The 22,335-nt window shown below is 33.5% G+C and overlaps 1 protein-coding gene across 3 annotated transcripts in view; it reads right to left on the reverse strand.

The window, feature by feature from the left end:
* Positions 1 to 333: 333 nt before the first annotated feature.
* LOC131854141 (uncharacterized) overlaps positions 334 to 22,335 on the reverse strand; it is a 30,844-nt gene continuing 8,842 nt past the window's right edge. For 2 of the 3 annotated variants that reach the window (XM_059205274.1, XM_059205287.1), the window contains exons 2-9: positions 9,190 to 9,325; positions 7,899 to 8,016; positions 5,790 to 6,423; positions 5,358 to 5,462; positions 4,580 to 4,648; positions 2,758 to 2,841; positions 1,557 to 1,636; positions 334 to 1,219 (exon numbers count right to left, since the gene is read on the reverse strand). In XM_059205274.1, the coding sequence (XP_059061257.1) occupies positions 1,196 to 1,219; positions 1,557 to 1,636; positions 2,758 to 2,841; positions 4,580 to 4,648; positions 5,358 to 5,462; positions 5,790 to 6,423; positions 7,899 to 8,016; positions 9,190 to 9,325 (1,250 nt within the window). In that variant the 3' untranslated portion in view covers positions 334 to 1,195. The remainder of the gene's footprint in view (positions 1,220 to 1,556; positions 1,637 to 2,757; positions 2,842 to 4,579; positions 4,649 to 5,357; positions 5,463 to 5,789; positions 6,424 to 7,898; positions 8,017 to 9,189; positions 9,326 to 22,335) is intronic. The other variant, XM_059205279.1, reaches the window with a different exon arrangement.

Genomic DNA, 22,335 nt, shown 5'->3' on the forward strand with positions numbered 1-22,335 from the left:
GTATTGTATTACTACAAGGTGAAATTGGGTGAGTGATAGGACGCATTCTGAGCTATTAAGAGGATTACATCTGCAAAATGTACATTAAAACAATTGTATCCGTTAGTTTACATTTCTTTTAACTTTCTGACAGTCAACATTTCATTTCACAATTGCCCTATAGAAAATAATATTAAAAAAACTATAAAAAATGGCAACAGTGTTATATTTATTTATGATTGTTCTGTGCTGTATATGAATAGTGTGGAAACATAGACTATATATTTTACTGCTGGATTCGAAAATACTGTTCGAATTATTATCTAGATTAAAAGCAAGTGCGCTGTCTGTATGTTTATTTTATTAGTGTCTACCAATAGGTAAAAAGAGGCATTATACCCATAATTACGTAGTGATCAACACCTATATAATCGGGTCATGATTTTAAGGTATCGGGCAAGCATATAGGAAGATAATAATTTGCATTAGCCATTTAAAAAAACAAATTACACTATTCTAATATTTTTCACTATTTATATACGGCACACAATATTGTTACCGATTATAACATTATTATTAAAAATTAATCTGTACAATGAAGAAAAAAATGAAAGCACAAAATTTTCTTTATAGTAATTTGTACAATTTTAATATAGCGCACCGCGTTGGCCCAGAAACAGAAACTGGGACCGCGCGGTGCGAGTGTGCGGCCGCTTTCATGTAATAAAAATAAGTAAATTCGACTATAAAACATACTTACATAAAATAACAGAGAGACAGTTAAGACGGGGACCACTTGACTATCTAGGGTTCCCCATATCGAATGCTAGATTTATAAAATTTGTTAGTGACTAACATCAAAACGGATATGTAAAGAAGTCATCTGGTATTAAAGATTCGTCACATTGCCGTCAGAGCAGGTTTACTGGCAATGTTTTGAAACCTTAAGTTATTTATAAAACTATCTCTTTGTGTATATTTTGAATGACATAGTTAATTTCAATAAAGTAGCGAATTTAAAGAGTAAGAAAAAATAATTATATATCTATACTGTGCTAAAAATTACTAATAACAATACGTTTAATTCCACAGCGGCCGCACACACTCTTTATAATTTATACAATAAAAATATATTATTATAAAATGCTGAGAGATTATCGTCGAGAATTTTTTTCTTCTTTTTATATATTTTTTATCACCTTTGGAATGTCCCTCATCACTGGAGGATTCTAGATACGTCCTGAAATTAAAATAATATAACTTAAGTTTAAATTGTGTTTAACATATAAAATGAGATATTTATGATATCACATTTTTTATTTTGATATTTAACGTATTATGTGTTTTGTCTTCCATCTATTGTATTAGCTGTCATTCATAGTTCATCAATGTGGTTCGCCTTCTATTTGTGTATGACTCTATACATATGACTTTTCTTTAACCGTTATATAAAAAGTTGTTATGGTTTTATTGCGAAATGACAGATTGAAAACCATTAACATGACCTTTTTATACGACATAATTATGTGCCGTAGGTAATTCGAACTGACTTGTAAACAAACTCAAACAGATCGTACCTCATATCTGTGTAGTATTTGCGGCGTGTTGTAAGGCGGACTCTCGCTGTAGAAAAATGGTCTTTTCATTGTGTTCTGCCCTGGAAACATACATAACGATTGTTTAGAAATATATATAATTTAATTTACGAGTTTTATTGTGAATTTGAAAATTTTACTAAAAATGATTTCATTAATTAATTGACGAAAATTATTAAAAAGATTTAGAATCGAGTTTTACATATGATTATGTGAGTGCTTAGAGAAGAATTAGGGACTGTGTGTACTTCTATAAGGCCTGTATACGTCGACTGTAGAATTCAAATCAAGCGATCTCTCTACATCACTTTCAAGTGCCCTACTGCCCTACCAAAGTTCATCTTGTCGTTATAACAGTAGTATTCCAAAGATATTCATGAAGTTCGAAGTTAGAAGAGCCAGGTGTGTGCGTATTTTATGTACTTACAGAGTTACATGTGAGTGGTATTTCATGTTTTTATAGAGTTGGATGTGAGTCCTACATGTTTACTTACATAGCTGCAAGATGCTGGGTAGAGTTTATTAAGTACATACTTATAAGACGGCGTGTGAACATCTTATTGTCTGTCTGGTTATACTTATCTTATTTAATATAGCATACATGACTTTTTATCAAAATAATGATATATGAAGCATACAAACAGCTAGGACATAAATAATGTATTAACTGATTGTATATAATTCTTTTTGTGTGTAATTATATCTTATCATAAAGTGGTTAAAATCGATTAAGAAACCCGATTATCAATAATTTGAAGTATAAAAATAACTCCTTTTACAGTTATACAGATCCAAAAATATTTGTATGTGTTACTTATGTATTTACGTAAAGTGTAATAATAATAATAATCTCAGTACTTCACACAGCGCCATCTAGACCCAAGTTAAGCTAGCTAAAGCTGTGTGTTAAGGGTACTAGATAACCGATACATACATTATATACATTTACAATATACATATATACACATTTTTTCATGAATACATGCATATTATATGTACATCGAAAACAGCCAGACCAAACAACCATACTCATTAAAACAAATGTTTGTGCCCTTCGAGGAATCGAACCCGCGACAGTCGAAAGAACGCGGTGTGCTAAACGAATTAATATACTATACATATATTATATAAATATTGTAAAATGTATGTATAAACAACACAAAAATACAAATTGAGTACTTACAAAGTTGCGTGTGTGCTGCGAGTGCATTCTGCTTGGCAATGAGTAGCTCGGGGCCCGGCCTCGACGCGCCCTCGTAAAACCCACCTGTGTTTGAAGCAAATATTTCCCTTTTAGTAATTACCACCTGATGGTAACCTGTAACCATCGCCTTTGTACATGAATAGCTCTACATGTCAGGATACTTGATACGGCACGATGAATTTATGAAAGTTATTATTGAGGGAAAGTTAGAAGGAAAAAGGGGGAGAGCAAGACCAAGGCACAGCTACATCAAGCATATGAAAAACAGAACTGGAGTCGTGTCGTATCGAGGTTTAAGAGTATGATGCAAGAATGTAGAAAGTGGCAAGAGCTCCACCGACAAGAGCGTCGCTCTTATGAATGAATGAGCACTACATAACATAATGTTATCATGTGACACATATGATACCACTCATGCATTGTCATTCCAGGAGACTGAGATGTCATGTCTGTAATTTGATTGATTAGTTGCGCAGCCTATATCTGAAACATAGTTTACTAAGCAACCTGCTTGGCGGCTAAAATAAGTGTAGACTGTAGAACCCACGCATACGACTATTTACAGTCTACCTATAGTAAAAATCCACAGGTAACAAAATGATTTAAAAAATTTGTACTGTTTTACAAGTTATGATATATGCAGACTTATCCAGAATCTGAACAATAACCACAGGTCACCAGTCTTTGTACAAAGTACGAGGGTTTGAATTTGAAAAGTTCTTAGCCTAACATACTTAATGAAACCACACGATTTTGAGTTTATTTTTATTTTTCAACATACTCTCCTCCGAGCTCATCGCTCCTCGACAGTCAATCTTCGATCAGATAAATTTAAATCACAGATTTTTTCTTTGTTTTGATCAGTGGAAGCAGTCGAAGGCCGGCCACTACGGTCATCTTGAATGGTCTCACGACAACGTTTAAACACTGTCACCCACTTTCTAACAGTCGCATACCAAGAAGAGGACTTCCCCAAAGTAGCAGACAAGGCTTCATGTATAGCTTTTGGAGTTAAACCTATCAAATTAAAGTATTTTATCACTGCACGATGTTCAATTTTATCCATTTTCAAAAATTGCTCTGACTGGACTTACGGTATCACGTGTAAACAAACAAAGAGTTGCTGTGAATAAACTAAACTGTGCATACTTGTTGCTAAATAATGTAACTATAAAATGAGGGTAGTTATAAAAAAAACCAATGACTTGAACCATGTTAGGCTAAGAACTTTACAAATGACCCTTGTATTAATACGCATCTCATCTATTCACGCCGCCAAGCAGCTTGTCTTGTAAGCTGTGTTCGATTGCAGGGTAAGACATAGCTGTGAAATTGCAGGTTACGGAGACAACATCTTAGTCCTCTGAATTGACAACACGGATGTCTCTTGATAAATTTATGTCCGTACATTCGGGAGATAATCGCCACTTAGCCCCAGGTGGGTCATTAGTTTGTATGTCATTTCAGTTACACCATACTTAAAAGAAATAAGCTAGTTTATATAGGTAACATTTGATTGTAAAGTACGCAATCATGTATGCTTTGTTCCCTTAGTAGCTATTCATTCATTCATTTCAATCTTTCTCTTACATTCTGGGTATTACAAATAGCGAGGGCTCATAACGTGCTTCTATGGTCATCACCATAATATGTATAATATATATTACATTAAATTGAACTAATTTTAAGGACAGAATATCTAATCCTGTACGAAGGTAACATTGCAAATTCATTGCTGCGAGGTTTATTCCTTTATCCTTAATTAATTTATATTCCTTAATGAATTGAAATGAATACAGACCTGGTAAATTGTTGTGTACAGCTGGTGGGTAGTACGGACTGCCCTGAGGTTGTAGAACACTGTCGCAAGCTGTAAATAACAATAACGTTATAATTATAGTGATGGAGTGATTAAATTTATATAAAAGTTTAATAATAATAATCTTCGAACGCGAGTCACTGTACATGGCAGTACAAACCGCTTATATGCTAGTACAATTGTGACTCCATACATAAAGTATAAGGTTAGCACAGACGGCTTTTCTACGAATTAGCTCAATAGCTGAAGTGTTAAATGAAAATGCTAACATCTTTAAACATGAAATGACCGAACTTCTTAATATTTTCATGTGTACTACCGATGATAAATTTTTATGCCTCTCGTTTCAGTACTTAATAGTTCGAGGTTAACTCTAAAACCGTTTATTTTTTACGAGCTTGCGGCTCACCTGATGGTAAGTGATTAGCGCCGCCCATGAGCACCCGCAACACCAGGGGAATTGCAAGTACGTTGTCGGACTTTTAAAAAGGAATAATCTTGAAGGTTTCAATATCGTATCGGTTCGGAAATACCATTGCTGGAAGGTGATTCCACAATGTGGTTGTGCGAGGCAAAAAGGAATTTTTATTTATACTCAGCAATAAAGCACCACAATACAAAATTACAGAAGAAAAAAAAAACAATTATCTGCATCCCTATCTGCAGTAGAAAGAGACAAGCCGATAGAAACTCCATATGCGATTCACGTCCCTAGAGAGAGAGAGAGAGAGAGAGAAAGAAAAAGAGAGAGAATACTGACCTCCACTGGCATCTGGCTCCTGTTTGACTTGATGTTGCAATTGTTCCATCAACCGTTGTTGCTGAGTCAGCCGTCTTTGACTCTCGTATTGTGAATTCGCATCTGCTAATGAATAGTTAATAACAAACATAAGTTTTTTACAGGAGCATGTTTTGATAGTCTGAACTCGGATCATTTATCTCTCTATCAAAACATCGATTTAGCGTTTTAATCGTCGAGGAATAGATCAAACGGTTTGATTAAGTTAAAGTAACCATATATTTGAGTGTACGTAAACTGTATTAATATTATTTTAAACTAAAATATATTAATTTAGGAACTAGTATTTTTAAACATTTCTATATGTAGAATTACAAAGTATGTGATATCATACTAGAGAAACGTGACCCAGATATTATAGTGAATAAGCAATAAAAAAAGTTACAAACTCACCTAATTGTTCCTTGGATCTTTCGTACATATACTTATCATCCTCAACATTCATGTCTATCTCTTGTTTTATATGATTCTCATTAAAAAAATTCTCATTTCCGGTTATACGGTGTTGTTCTTGCAACATTTGTAGATTATGTTGTTGATTCCTTAACATTTCAACACTATCTTGATAACCATTTTGATATCCAGTAAAATCTGTCCTCTGATATTTGTCGTAATTATATACATCCTGTACCTTCTGATATCCGTTTTCCGGTACCGGTTTCTGATAAACAGTATCTAATACCGGTTTATCGTAACCGTTGTGCGATTTCCTTTCAAGTGCATATTTCTCAGCTTCCTTATTGTACTCTTCGTTCGTCTGCGGTATGTAGTCATCGTCATTTTTTGTATAATCTTTCGGTGCATCATACGACTTTGGATTTTCATATTCTGTGTCTTTGTACTGAGCGATTGGGTAGTCTAAGGCTTCTGACGGTTCGCTGCAACTGTTGTTCGGCTGTGTGTCATCTTCTTCAGACTGTACAGGTTCGGTTTGCATAATGGCGTCTTGTTTTTTTGGTTTCATGCCATGATTTTGCGGTGATATATTGTCAGCGATCGCGTGTAGTGACTGTAGCCGGTAAGCGAGCTGAAATGGAATGAATAAAATTCTTTATTTTGTATTTGTTTAATGAAATATTAATCATAAAAATATTATCCGTTTAATATATTCAATCAATATTTCTAAGGTTCTGACTACTTATAAATAATATTGAGCAGTAAAGAATATACTGATAAATTTAAGTATACTCATAACAAATTCTTATATTGGTATGTATTTCTCACTCACTCAGATCGTAAGAGAAAGCCAAAATGCCAAGGATATAAATTTTAAGACACTTCAGCAAATCTATCAGAAGCCTAGATAAAAGCATAACAATCTGTGTAAGATTTGTTTGATAGTAATGATTTACGTTGTTATTTTTAGTTTCCTCTTTCCGGTTTGGATAATAAAACGCATATCTTTTTCATTTCTAGAGCCGTAAGTACGGCAGCAGAATTTTATATTTATATATTTTAAATTGTCTTCATTAAAACGAGTGCACAAATGTAGATTTAAATTTGAAACATACTATAGTATATCAATTCAAATTATACAACAAGACTTGAGACAGTTAATCACGGCTCTTTCAACTTTTGCATGGCCTTCATAAGACAGCTTCTCGACTATGGCTTTACCCGCGATCTCCTCACGTGAAAATCCCACGCCCACGCACGTATCTCTTAGGTTATCTGTGTTAACGGGAAGGTTATCTCCACTAACGCCAGAGTGAAGGGGAAGAGGGGCACTTATAATCTAAAAGTATGAGATACGGGATACTCAACTGAAGCAGTAACGCGTGCATTGTATGTTTCGGTTTAATGAGACGGGAAGTTAGATAGTGCCAAATTTGATGTACGGGATGTAAAGAAACTTTGTAATAAATCAGCTTCATGTTGAACTCTGTTTTACTTATTTCTGTCGACAAGTGCCTTTCTTATAGGAAATGATTTCAGGAAAATGTAGGTTAGGATTACATACTTTTACGAAGTCAATGGTTGATCATTATTATTAAGTTCTATAGGAGAAAGTTATATTCAGCAGAAAACTGTAATGATGGTAAATACAGCTGTGAAATTCAATTCACCCGTAGCAAAGCAGCATTTTAATGAATTTTGATTGGAGGGTAGGTCGGATACGGCAGAGAAATTACAGTGTTACAGGGTTACCACAATATCTTAGTCGTAGTGATCCAGAATGGCAACGCATAGGATTATTACGGGCGTCACGACCTAATGTGTTGTCAGTGGCGTTCAATAGAAGTGCAAAAAATCTTCAAGAAAAGAGAATTAGACCTGCCATGGCTGCAGCACACTACAGTACAGTATATTCTGCAAATACTGCCTTGGTTTATTTATTTATTTGCCTGCTTTATTTTAATTTTGGCTCTTTAGATTTTTTTTTATAATACAAGGACAAATGAGCATGCGGCTCACCTGATGGTAAGTCATTACCGTCGCCCATGAGCACCTGCAACACCAGAGGAATTGCAAGTACGTTGTTCAATAATAAGAAAAACTTACACCGGATTCCAAGGACTGTGGCGACTCTGTGTTGGAAAGCGCGCTCTCAGACATGTTGATGATTTGACTCGTACGGTGAATGTGACTGATGGGCATACCCCACTTGTCCGATTTGTCACTGCAATAACAAAGATAAATTTCACTGAGAATAAAATTGTATACACCCTTTCGATTCAAACGTGTCGAGTTCCGCGATGACAATTAACAAAGCCTAAGGGCCGACGTTGCGTATTGCAGCAGTGGATCTATCTCAGTATGAGTTGTTTCTCTCCCGGCCAACTCTATGTAGCTTTCTCCCGTGTAAGTCAGCCAACCAAACTATTTGTCCATATTCCGAATCAAATTAGAAATAAGTTAAACGTTTATAAAGAAGCATTAAGAGATCTTACAAAATCTAAACAAAAATAAAAATTTTCGCCAAACCGACGAAGTCGTCGGTTTCTCATTCTCATTTCTCTGCTCGATTACAGGTGATGCCTCAGCTTTAATTCAAGGTTCCCATGTTCTTACAATATAATTTAAATAAGTTTCATGTCATTAAAAGTCGTAAGTTAGAATTTTTTCCTCATATTTAATGATCGTGCCTGTCGAGAATTCTAAATTAAGGAACTTAAAAATAATTAACCAATACGCGGAGAAAGTCACGGGCATTAGTTAGTAAATATATATAGAGATATAATATGGCAGTGTATAGTTCAGTCCTGAGGAATATCAATGTATGAGTAATACGAGTTTCACCTGACGCAGTGATGTCTGTGATGCTGTATATAGTCGATGGTAAAATAATGGTCCTAATGCCAACTAGCTTACTTTAACACACAAATTGTATGAATTTGAAGGTACTATACTACAGTGAATACACGAGGTTAGGAGGCTTCGGAGTTCTCTTAGATTCATTGTCACATTTGTCAAATATTGTACACATGGATAATAGATATGAGCATGAATCTCATATCTATAGGCGGTGAGTACCACTTTCGACTGTTGCATGCTCTGTAAGATGTGACCATACTTATCTCTATTGCAATGTCTAAAAGAAATGAATACTTGACAATAACAAAATAATATTCTAATCCACCATGCCTGGTTTTACAGTCAAGTGCTCAGAAGAAAAATTCGGTAAAACCATTATCTCCACGCGTGAGATCTTTTATAGTCTATTGAGTAAAACTCATCATAGATTTCACCAATACATACAAAAATTTGAATATATATAAGTATGGTCGTGATGTAGAACAAAAGAAACAATAATCTAGTTTGAGAATTATTAGAAACTGGATGTTATACGTACCTCTGGATGTCTTCTTTCTTGGTCTCCCTGTACTTGACTGTGCGGCTCTTCCTGATGACCATGACAGTGCCATCAGCGTTCAGCTTGGGCAGGTTCTGTGAGGGCACTGCGTCTTTGCTTAACGTTTTCCACTGACCTGAAATTACATATTGTCCTTGTTGTGATTTGAATTTAGACAAACATCCTTAATGGTATGGTAAAAAATATAAAGAAAAATAACTTAATTTATTAACTAATTTGACGCATTTACAAGCAGATTTCTACGGTTCACAACTAAAGTATTCATACATAATAGCAAAACTGTCAATTTTAATACATATGACGTCGACCCCAAATAAATGGGATAAGTAAGAAACAGATGATGATGATGATGATGATGATGATGATGAAGGGGCAACTACACATAAAGGTACATAAGTCTAAGCTGATAGTAATTAATTTACTACTCATAACTATACGCAAACATGAGTTAGAGCAGATATTTCATCAGCCTTTTGGGACACAATAAAAGATCATAATACGTGCTCATTCAGTATGGTATTGGTATGAAAATATCGTGTCTTGCGTGACATAAAACTTACCCAGAGACTACGTAGACGTGAAAGATACGATTACAGCAGTGGTACTTACATAATGATAGTGCGATTATTATCACAGAAAACGTTTTTATACAGGAAATACCTGAACTATTACTTATAATGTTGGGTACATTTTGAGAACCGGCTAAGGTGCTTATAACGAGATTCCCCGGTTTTTTTCAGAAGCGGGAATTCCCTTGAATTAATTTGAAAACTATATTTCAAAATATACGCTGTATGGTTTTTAAAATACATTATCGTTTTACAAACAAATAAACGACGGCACTATTCCATAAAATCTCGTGTTTAGTTTTTGTTGCTTAGAACACCTAAAACAAATTATATTAAGAAAATATGTTAAGTTAATTAGTGGTCAAGTTCCATCCATGGAACCTCTTTGTTTATAGGAAATGGAGACAGTCATCTTCTTTAACTTTGCATAGAATTAAATTGTAAACTCGTGACGAGTTTCTGTTTGTGTTAATGTTTCATAAAAAAGGGTGGAGGAATGATTATAAAATGTTTACAGAATAAGTTGTTATATATGAGTCAATATATAGGGGATATAGGCAAATATACCCTATACGTTGGCAATACAGCCAAAAAAGGGGCAATAGTGTTATAAATATTTTCAATATGTCACAAAGAGTTTTATTATAATTCATTCGTTAATGAAATAAGACATGACGTCGTATGATTGATGCTTTTTTTATTGTTGTCGTTTGATCATCATCAGTAGATGGCACGATCTACAGTACAGGGCATTTATGCATTACTACTTCAAAGGGCTAGATTTTATGCCTATAGTGTCATGTTTGCAACGATTTCAAATAGTTGACAAAATAATAACGAATAATCATAGGGGCGTGGCCAATAAGTACGCCGGCAACTATTGGTCAGATTTTGTCGTTCTGGACTCAACATCGCCCCACAAAACCGACTAACAAACAACACGCAATGCTGCACAATACATACAAATAAAAAGGTGGTACCATAAAGTAAATAAATACTAAAGTGCTACCCAAATACTATATTCAACTGAGTCATACAAAACGATATGTCAACTACTAATGAAATATCGAAAAGTGGAGTATTTATTAACTTGTACACTTTCGATAGAAATCGGTCATTCATAGTTTTTATATCTAGTGATGACTGTATCCATTGTACTGCACATGGGCACATGACGTAATATGCGATAAAGTTGTACAATATACAAAATTGGTATTCCCCTGGTTGGTAGCATGGTCATTGAGAATCTGTAACGGCTGTAAAGTAGAAAATAGCCGCAGGGCCAGTAGGACAGTTTTTCCTTATAAATAAATAAATTAATATGTAACTAAATAAATAAATAATTAATACGAGTCTAAAAATTCAGTGCCGTTAATGTTTTGTATAATAGTATGCACTATTATACTAAACATTACAGTTAAACACTATTCAAATAGCCAGACAATCAACTGTAATTTTAAATTGGCTAAACAAAAGTTTAAAAATTTACTTTTATTTGTAACCCGAGTATCGACCTAAGAAATTGACGATTTCTCATTTTGTAATGGGTTTTGTAAATTTTTTTGATTAATTTTCTTTATATTTAATGGCACTGCAGATTAATTTGCTTTATGCAATTGTATACGCTTTGTATACATTGGAGTTTTGGCCATAGCAACATTCATACCATTCGACGCTACAAAACGTAATGGTTATTTTTTATGGATGAATATGGAGGCACTCACCACCTTGCTATCGTTAGATGCAGGCGCTTCTCCAGTGAACGATGGTAGGATATTCATGGAGCCTAGCCATCCCAGCCCATCGTAGCGAAGTTAAGTAATTAACAAGTATTAAACGACGAATGTGATTGAAACGAATCACCAGACATGATACATTGCTAACAATCGATCAATAGTTTCCATTCTATTGATCGATTGTTAGCATGCAGCCTGGTCAGTTAGCCCATCGTAGTAAATTAACAAGTATAAAACCACGATTGCGAATGAAACGAACCACCTGACATAACATGTCAGGTGGTTCATTGCTAACTATAGGCCAATAGTCTCCATGTGTTATATACCCACTCGTTCATATATTGGATGCCACAACAAAGTACCATAAACTGAATAAATTTTTCCCTCCCAACTTTCAAGGAACTATTTAGCAGTAACAATATTTTTCAAATAAGGACAATTCCACAAGATAATGCGTGAAATTAATTCCACGTAGATATTAAAAAATGTTTAGGGTATTGTCGTTTATGGTCATTTAAATATTTTTTTAAAGAACTAGTTCTAACTATAAAAATTCAAATACTCAATCCGAAATTTGAATTTAAAGATGAATCTGCATTTATTCTTTTCAAATAAATATAAAATGCATTTATTTGAAAAGAATACGAGCTGAGTTTCTTGTCAGTTCTTCTCATCTCGAAATCATTCCGAATTCACGGTAGATTTGACATAGCATAGGAGTCTGTAGTAGATCTACATGAATAAAGATAATTTGAATTTGTATTTAAGTTATAACACGTAACAGAACAAGTAAGAATTTTGAATTAAAAAGAAATGTACTGTAATTTCAAAATAGAGTCAAAGGGACGCACTTCATATAAATTAATTTAATTTTCCCATATAACGGCTACAAATATGGACATAGTCGGTTGGACTCTCTAAAAATTTGCGAAGTTCGTAGCTCTTAACTTTTTTTTAATGAATGATCATGGTATGGTGCAGCCTCCTGCGTCAACGGTAGATATATGCTTGCGGGGCGCCAATAAAAAGTAATCAGATGAGGAATTTAGCCGTACCTGGTGAATTCACAAGAAATTCATCACGATTCTTTCCATGGTGGATCCCCCGGAGGTTGACTTGATAGGGTATGTATTATTATTATTAATTGTGTAGAGTATAAAATAATTTGCAATACCGCTGTTGAGTTTTTTGGATATTGTGCATCTAGTCGTAACTTTACTACACTATTAGTTTGAACTTGCTTGCCCTTTATATTGTATATTGTTTACTATATATAAGGTATAGTGAAACAAATTTGCGCTGCATTCATTTCATTACAACAGTAGTTTATGTATTTCTAATTTTGGCGAATTATTTGAACAATTACGAGTAATCATTGTTTTAATAGTCGCGATAACAAAAAATAAATAGGTTAATCTATATAGACTAAGAGACGTGGTACATCATTTTCATTATATAGCCGAGAAACAGCCAGATATGCTACTTGTCTAAAAAGTAAACGACCAATTCATTAAATCCATTTTAGCAGAACATTAATTATAATAAGAATAATAACCCAGACAATTCACATAGCTCTCTCTAGTCTGAGGTAAGGAGATATGTGTAATATGGGTATTAAACATCTGACATCTGATAGAAATCAAGGACATCAAATCAGTACTTACACTATTATGAAATTGGAATGCCACCACCCCTAAAGGTTATCATACCAAAGAATTAAAGTAGTAAGCTAAGTACAAAATATACGAATCTAAATGGCAGTGAAACTCTTATCAAAAATGTTACGAGGTATAAAAGTAAAAAAAAGAAATGTTTTATATAGTATAAAACATTTCTTTTTTTTACATTTAATAGAAATAGCCAAGATAATATGATACATGTGAGTCTCACGTGAGGATGTTTGCTTGTTTGGTCATTTGCGTTTAAACTGCTAAATTACAGACATAGATTTTACCATATCATATAAACTGTACACATTATATAAAGAGACAGGAAGACAAACTTCTTCAGCAATCCATGGATTCACCATACGGGTACCTTGTCCATCGAGTTGTAGAGAGGGAAACTCCGAGCAGTTCCCAAAACTTGTTACCCGAGTTTTAAAGAGCTCCATTGTCGACGTACCTCAACACATACCTAATCTGCTCGTGTGTCTTTCATTGCCCAGCCAAACCTGGTAGGAGCCTGTTAGTGAAGCTTTGGATGCAATTTCTATAATAGAGAACCCATTGAAGTTAATATTACCATTTATGAGATATTTGAACGCTATGTCAGATTTGTCTACTCGTAATAATTGTTTACATCTATTGCCATCTCAAGTCAACTCGTGACTTTGACGTACGGACGGACGGACGTTTGTAATTTGTAGTTGCGTCAAAATATCGGAAGATTGTAAATATTATAGTAATATAAACAACCATGAAAAAAGTAAAAAAAAAATGGCATGCCACGTAGGTACCTAATATATGCCTTGAATAAAGAGGAAAAAATTCAAATGTCTGTATTTGAACATTTCATCGTTAATTTCTTACGGAGATATATTTTATAAATCTATTATAATTATCTTCCTGCCCAAATTCCATTAATTCATTGGTATAATGCATATTATGAATATAATACATATATGTTCATTCATTGCTATAGGATTACCCTTATATTTCTACGACTGTCTAATGACAACACTTCTTGTATCGCTTTTGTTAGGAAATGAATAAAGGAAGTTGGTATGTGGAAGGATTTAATACTAACTTAAAAGTTTACTTAATTGTAAACTGCCGTCTCTCTCTCTTTCTATATTTCCCAAAGGTTAACTGGTGCAAATTGTATTTTTTTTAACTATTTTACAGTTGTTATAAACGTGTACTGACGAATACAACTTAAGTACGAGGGCACCACTAGGGGGTTCAGACCTTTGCAATTTCAATGTCTGTTTGTACGGGAATGAGGATATATCGAACGGGCAAAAGGGCGTGCAAATGCACAGAATAAATACCATCTTTTTTACTCCACATTATATTGCGAAAGTTTGAATAAAAATATTAGATGAGTATAATGTAAAAACTGTAGAAATGGAAAGTATTTTTTATTAATACTTCTAATGTACAGTCATATATTTGTATATATGCTGTTTGTCACGTTATCATGACTAAACATCTGGTAGACTTTTAGATTATGTATTCTGTGATATATCGAGTCGTGAGCCGTGAAAATTTAAACAAATTGATAAAATCATCTAAAAAAGCCAAATTTATGAACATTTTGTCTGTCTGTACACACCTAAATCGGCAACAATAACAAAATTTTCTATTCGATTTTAAAAAGGTCATCTGAACAGTTTTTGACATATACATTTTCATAATTGATAGATCAATTAACTTCCGTATTAAACCCATATGTTTCGTCCGCTTTTTTATTAACTCCTATGCGTAACAACTAAGAAGTCTTATATTCTGAAGTTCCATGGAAATAGTGATAAACGTACGAAACGATGTGTCATTTTCAATCTTAAATTCAAACTATATGTTTGATGATATTAATACAATTTCAGGAAGAAACAACCTGAGACTGTAAAAAACCCTCAAAGTATCTGATGCGATCTTGAACCATAGTTATTTTCTGGCTGTCTTTAGTATCTTATAGCCGCTTAAGGTGTGGAGTCGAGGGTCGGTAACATTTTTTATCGGAAACTTTTTTTAATTAATAATCAAGATTTGGGTATGGAACTAAAGAGCCGCAGCTTCACATCCAAAGAGTCGAATGTGGCCAACCCCTGGAGTATGTGAACTTCTAAACTTCTTATCACCTAGACCATTTGGCAGATTTATTTCCATTTAATTTACTAAACAGAAAATTGTTTTATCATATCACAGGTACGTGTATGTCCCACATGAATCTTAAGATGAATCGTTATGATTGTCATTTTGATTGATCGAAGAGGTTCATTCATACGATTATTTCCTGTCTGGAGTAGCAATTCACTTTTATATAGCGACTTATACATACACTCTTGTCCAATATTGGCGCGTAAGGACGATTAGAGACAAGAAAAAACAATTATATTAAGACTAATTCAGATTTATTAACTGACGAAAATATTTTTTTTTATATAACGGAAATAGCCATCTGATAATGAGTGGTAACTGTGTATATGAATAGACCATGACATCACGTCATATGGTGCCAGTCCACTGGCATCATATCACGTGATGTCTATGGCTTTGCTATTCCAGAGGACTAAGGTCGGAGGTATCATGCCTCCGAACTTGTATTTTTACTGCCATATCACACCCATAAAACTAACACTCAGATTACAAAGAAAACTGCTTTGCGGCTATAATAGGTGTGACAGAAGTAGCTACGACGACTGTAGACCTATATCAAAGTCATAAAATAAAGCTGTAGTCCTGCTTTATAACGTTGGTTACAAATTGTATAATTCAAAATCGGTACTTCATGACAGAGGTGTACTAATTTTAAGAGATCATCCTCTGGCAATGTTGTGATGATTCAATATTTATTCACAAAATTAAATATATACTCAAATAATCATTCAATAGTACGATCACAACACACTGACATATTTTATTTTCCTTAACATATAATAATTATTAATTTATGTTTTTTTTTTTGCGGGGCATAAAAGGAATCGTATGAATCATATAGAAATGATATGTAACGTGGACTAATAGATAATAAAAAAAAAACTAAACGTATACTTACAAACACTATTCTACTAACTGACAGAAATCAGATTGCTATAAAAGATACGCATTATTTAAAAGCGCAATCCCCTAACAGTAACAATAAATAATACAATGGTAGTAGTTCTTCGGAATAATCTTTGATTATGATGTGGCCCGTAGGCTTATTTTATAGTTCCCGGTGTTAGCAATAAAACCGACAGAAAATCTATATACATATCGCAAAGAAAATTAGTACTTCCTGTTTAAATTTTGACATTTGTAACTTTTAATGTTTCCAAAGCCTAATGAATATCATGAATTATTTAAAAACAATGTTTCAAAACCAGTTAATCAATTAAGTCAAATAAAACAATAGTAAACATAGTCACTTATGAACCCCGACAATTTCTGAAACCCAGTAAATTTGTATAATTATTATATAACTTCAGAGTGCAACAAATTTTAATCCATGAATGTAACATATATACATACAACAAACGTTAATGGTAAAACTTGCTGCTATTTTGAGAATGAACCTTAAAATCCGCGTCATGCAATTTTAGTCATATTTTCATATACTTTTCATGATTCCAGTTTTGTCGCGCCTCTGCAATCACGGAGGGCGTAGATTAAAATCGCTCCACAAGTTCCTAGCCGACATGCATGATTGCATGATGCAAAAATAAACCTGAAAAATCGTTAAGTGTTGTAACGATACAATATAAATATAGCAGTTTAGAATCAATCGTTTAGAAAAAAAATGGAGAACCTCCTGTTCAAGGTCGAGGTCGAGGAAGTTTAAGGTCCATTCTCCACCGGTTAAAGGGTAGTATCGATATAATATAATCTCGCCATGCAATATCGATTACCGGAATACTAAAAGATATGAGCGCAAATATTAGATATACCGACAGTCTATTCACATAAAAATATCCGGTTAATTTGAACCGGTAATATATATAAAAGTTTTAGGAAGAATTCCATTAGAATCCTACGATTTACGAGCAAATAATTATAATAATAATAATAATAATCTCAGGACAATTCACACAGCGCCATCTAGACCCAAGTTAAGCTAGCTAAAGCTTGTGTTATGGGTCCTAGACAACTGATACAAATACATAGATAATTTTTTTTTTCGTAAATACATACATATTATACATAGAAAATACCCAGACCGATACAAACAATCATACTCATGAATACAAATGTTTGTGCCGTGCGAGGAATCGAACCCGCGACCATCGGTCGTAAAGCGGTATGCTAGACCGCTAGACCACCGAGGTCGTCAGTATATTTTTATGTAAAAGCTCATATGGCCATCTTGTATAAAATTTAAATATTTCAATATTCGTATTCGTCCTCAAAATGAAAATAGGAACATTATCGGTTATTTATATTTATGCAGAGTGAACTAAACTGAATAACTAGGCGAATATAGAAATTTATTGACGTAATATTTTAACCCCTAGCGAATAGTCCATGTAAAGTTATCAATCTACTTCAAATAGTACGAAGTTCTTACTTCGAACGTAAGTTCTTGTTTGTTACACTCTAACCATTTCAAAAAGTAATGAATTCTTAACCAACATTAATTATTTTCTTTACTCCATAATATACTACGTTTTGTATGCACTTTGACATAAAAGTTTATATTTTTTTAAGTAAAATACATTGTAGAAAATATGCGAAGACAATCTCTGAAACACTGTAATAATTTTCTATGATTAAATATTCTATGACCATCTGAAACCTGTAGGTTTAAAAATATAAATAATATATACATACATAAATATTTTTAACTAACAAGATTTTGTCAGCACCTTAGACAGACTTAGTTGAAAAGGCAACTTAGTTTCAGAGGAAGTAATAATATGTTTATATCATTTTCTACTTTGTACACTTAGAACATTTATTTAAAAGAGCAACACACAAGTTTCTTGTTCGTTCTTATTGTGATGAGTCTGCATTTCGAAAGAGCGATAGAATAAAAAATGTGACTATTCAAAAGTGCTTATATTAAGTTTATTTGAATAAACATTATTTATATTCTAATCTCATCATAGAATAACACATCAATGCCGAATGGCATAAAATACACATATCGAAGCCCTATATCTGTAGGTTTAAATATTAGTATTGTACTTATACAAGCGATTTAGCAAATGTAATTAATACAGTACGGAACTTCGATTGCGCAAAGAGCATTTACAATTGCTCGTTTACGCTTATGAAAAAATCTACTACATCCGTCTGCAGTATGCAAAGTAAATTACAATTTTGTTTCCTCACATATCTTCAGCTTGTTCGTTATACAATGTTGAGATAATAACAATTATTACTCAATAAGACCGAGCCAGATGCATATAATTATATTCTAAGTTTGAAGTCGAATTTTCAGTGTTTTATTTATAATTACAGAGCAATAAAAGACAGACAAACAGAGTACACCGCATCTGCACAAGGGTAGAACCCTAAGAACCTTTTCCACTCGTCCATCCTTTTTATGTGTATCATTTGGTACACTAAAAATATTAATTCCACGGGATCTTCACTACAGTATAGTCTTTTATAAACTGTAGTTCACCATCCACTAGTTTATTAACCATGCCTTTAATGCAGCAGATAAGCTGAGCAAGTAAAATAGATTATCGTCTTATTGTTTCTAGCAGCCTACAGGTACCGAGGCCCTAATTTGTATGTTTTTGTTTAGTGGGTTGCAGTGCAACTTTGGGAACCTCTGATGCAGCTGTACTCCTTAACAACATTCCCCATGTTTATATACATAATATAATACTTTGGTACACGGTATTCGATCTCAAATTCATGTAGCTACATGTATAAAAAAATTGACACGGTTGACATGTGCGTGTGATCATTGATCTGTTATCTATAACATTATAATGACGTTTATTGAACGCTACTGACACAAAGAAGAACTTTGACCTTCGTCATCAAACTGTCCTTCGTCTGATTTGAATTCGTGACCAATTGTCCAAGTCAGCGCAGGAAATTAAGATATCCAATCCTTGTACACATAGATATATATTATTGGGAACAGGGGGAGCCAATGACTATTGCTAATATTTCTAGAATTTTCAATTTATTGGTCCTATTGTTGGTAATGTAGGCATTACCACCAACAACGGAGCTAGGTTCCAGGTTAGTCAAGAAGACCTCCATGCAGTTCTCGCTAGAAATCATTCTTGGTTATTATGAGGATGTCTTAATTGACCAGGAACTGTTACGAAGGATTCTTATTTTAAATAAATCGAAAACTAAAGATTTGCATATGTTAAAAGTATGATACATAATCACAAACCATTTATTTACAATCTCTTATAATAACGATTGCAAAATGCTAATTGCTACTATTTTTATTAAATTATTATACATAAATATACATTAAATCAATAAAAAAACATAACATACACTACCATGTATTTGACACATACGTGCATGATCCCGATTGCATCCTCGTTCCATCATATTATAGTTGTCCCACGACAATATACCATTAGACAAGCGGCATTATCTTTTGTTATAATTTTTGATGATTAGCAATGTATGAGATTGATGTCACACTATAACTACTAAATATTTTAGGTACTACAATAGCGTACTTTTATGAAATACATAAAAGAAAACCTAGAGCAGTATAAACGACGACCGATTTCATGACGGCAATCAAATTCTGCGATAGACTTAAAGCGAGTAGAGAACATTTAGTTAAACCGCAACAATATCAAAATCGTCATTTTAAAAAAATACTTCGGTTTTATCAGTGCAATTCGGACGTCAGCCCCTGTACTAGTAACATATTTATTTTTCTTATCTCTCACAATCAAATTGCTGGAATTGTATTTTTAATTAAATGATAAAAGCATTTTCAAAGAACTAATTCTTGTTGACAATTTCTAACACTTTACACGTACGGTTTGTTCTTTGTTCCGCTAAGTTATAGGCACATACCAGCAACATCTGTTCTTTCTCTACTTGTCAACTTTATACTACTGTCAGAAAAGCTACTAATTTAAGGAATCGCAACGTAATAATTAATAATTTCATAATAATCTGATAACAACTATCTACATATATCAATAAAATTTAGTCGTATTTTATATACTATACACTTATGGCAATATCTATGGATAATATTTCCTTTCATTCTTCAATTCGGAACCAAAATATCAAATAATGGTTGGAATTATATAAAAAATAAACATTGTATACAAACCTATTGTAGCAGTTAACAATGGACATATAATAAAGATCTACGTATCTCATTAGATGAATAAAAATTATTATTTATTATCGTAAAAAAATTAAATATAACATTATTAGCAATTATGCAATAACGTATGCTTATTAATATTGCTGATAACAGTCACAAAAGTTAAATAATGGACAAAAAGTAGTTGTATAACAGTTCTGTATGAATGTTGGATATTTATATATAAAAATAAAACTGTCTGTCATACAATTAAGACTGTTAGTTAACTATTTAATTGCTTTAACCACAAAAGAAGGTCAGGACTGCATTCGATGAAAGGTATGATTATAAGTTTTTATTGCATATAGTTCATATATCATCTTCATAATTCGTTAAATTACGGAAAGTTATTTTCTATTTAAAATTTTGGACCATTTCAAACATCACTTTATGTTTTTCAAGCTAAATTTATTATGTGCTCTGCTTTTTATCAAGGGTAGAAACATCAAGTAGTATTTTAATAGTAACTCAAAATAAAAGTTAAGATAATAAAGTACATACAAAATGATAACAAATCTGAAATGTATATCGAGTGAATCATTTTATATTAGTAGATAAGAAAGAAAAGCAATACGGAGTGGATGCAAAAAACTAAGTATGAAACATAGCAAGAGTTTTGTGTTTCTAAAGGCACAGATTTTATTATGGACGATGATGGAATAGGACTCCCGCCTGTGCTAATGATAGACGGGGCATTAGTGGAAAACGATAGGCTGACAATAAACTCAGTTCCGTAAGACCGTGGTACCGAAAATCGCTATGATATATTCCAAGGGTAGCCACATGGATGTAATAGGATGTAATTAGACCTTTGTACTTCTTGTTATCGAAAAGAAACAAAGGCAGTACGTATCATTTATAATAATGTGGGTAGAAAATTAAACCTCTACATCGGTTAAGGCTAGGGTCTTCAACCCGCGGCCCGCGGGCCGCACGCGGCCCTCCGATATGTTTTCTGCGGCCTGCCATCAGCATAGGCCCACTCTCGATAACGACAATAATTAAGTAATAAAAAGTACCTTTAAGTTGTCGTTCTTTTGTCCCTTTATTATCATAGCCCGTAATTAACTCGCCTGTCGGGATCATGCATACAAACAAACAAACGTTCTAAGAAATTAGTTCTTTTGTTTACAAATTGGAATTACTTGCACGTGTAGACAGTTGTTGACCATTTAGTCAGATTTTTAAATTTTTTTTTAGCAGAATCTTCAAAATTCGATGGCAAACTGTTCTTTAGTCAGTAAGTGCCGAGCGTTGAACAGCCTGTGTTGTGCGAATGATTAAGATGGCAGCCAGTACTAGTCGAAAACGCAAAGTTACGGATGAGCGCCGATTATTTCAAGAAAAATGGACGAACTTATATTTATTTGTTTGTGTTGGAGAAAAGCCGATTTGCCTCGTATGCAATGAATCGGTCGCTGTAACCAAGGAATATAATATCAAACGTCATTACGATTCCAAACATTCAAGTAAGTTTGCTCTCTTTCAAGGACAACTTCGTATTGATAAGGTGGAGTCCCTGAAAAAACAACTTGAACGCCAGCAGCATTCATTCCGCAAACATAATGAAGACAGTGAGGCAGTAGTAAAAGTAAGCTATATTATTTCAGAAAAAATTGCATGCAAGTCAAAACCATTTACTGACGGTGAATTCATAAAAGAATGTTTGGAGGATGCAGCAGAAGTGTTATTTCCCTTACAGAAATCACTTTACTCCAAAATAAGTTTGTCTGGTGTTACTGTAGCTCGAAGGATAGAAGACCTGGCAGGGGATATAGAAAGAATGTTGTCGGAACGTGCCTCACAATTCGTTTATTACCGTTGCACTCGACGAGAGTACAGACTTAACTGATACCGCGCAGTCG

Source organism: Achroia grisella, unplaced genomic scaffold (assembly GCF_030625045.1).
Source record: "Achroia grisella isolate CSIRO2021 unplaced genomic scaffold, CSIRO_AGI_Agris_v1 utg1186, whole genome shotgun sequence".
Lineage (NCBI taxonomy): Eukaryota > Metazoa > Arthropoda > Insecta > Lepidoptera > Pyralidae > Achroia > Achroia grisella.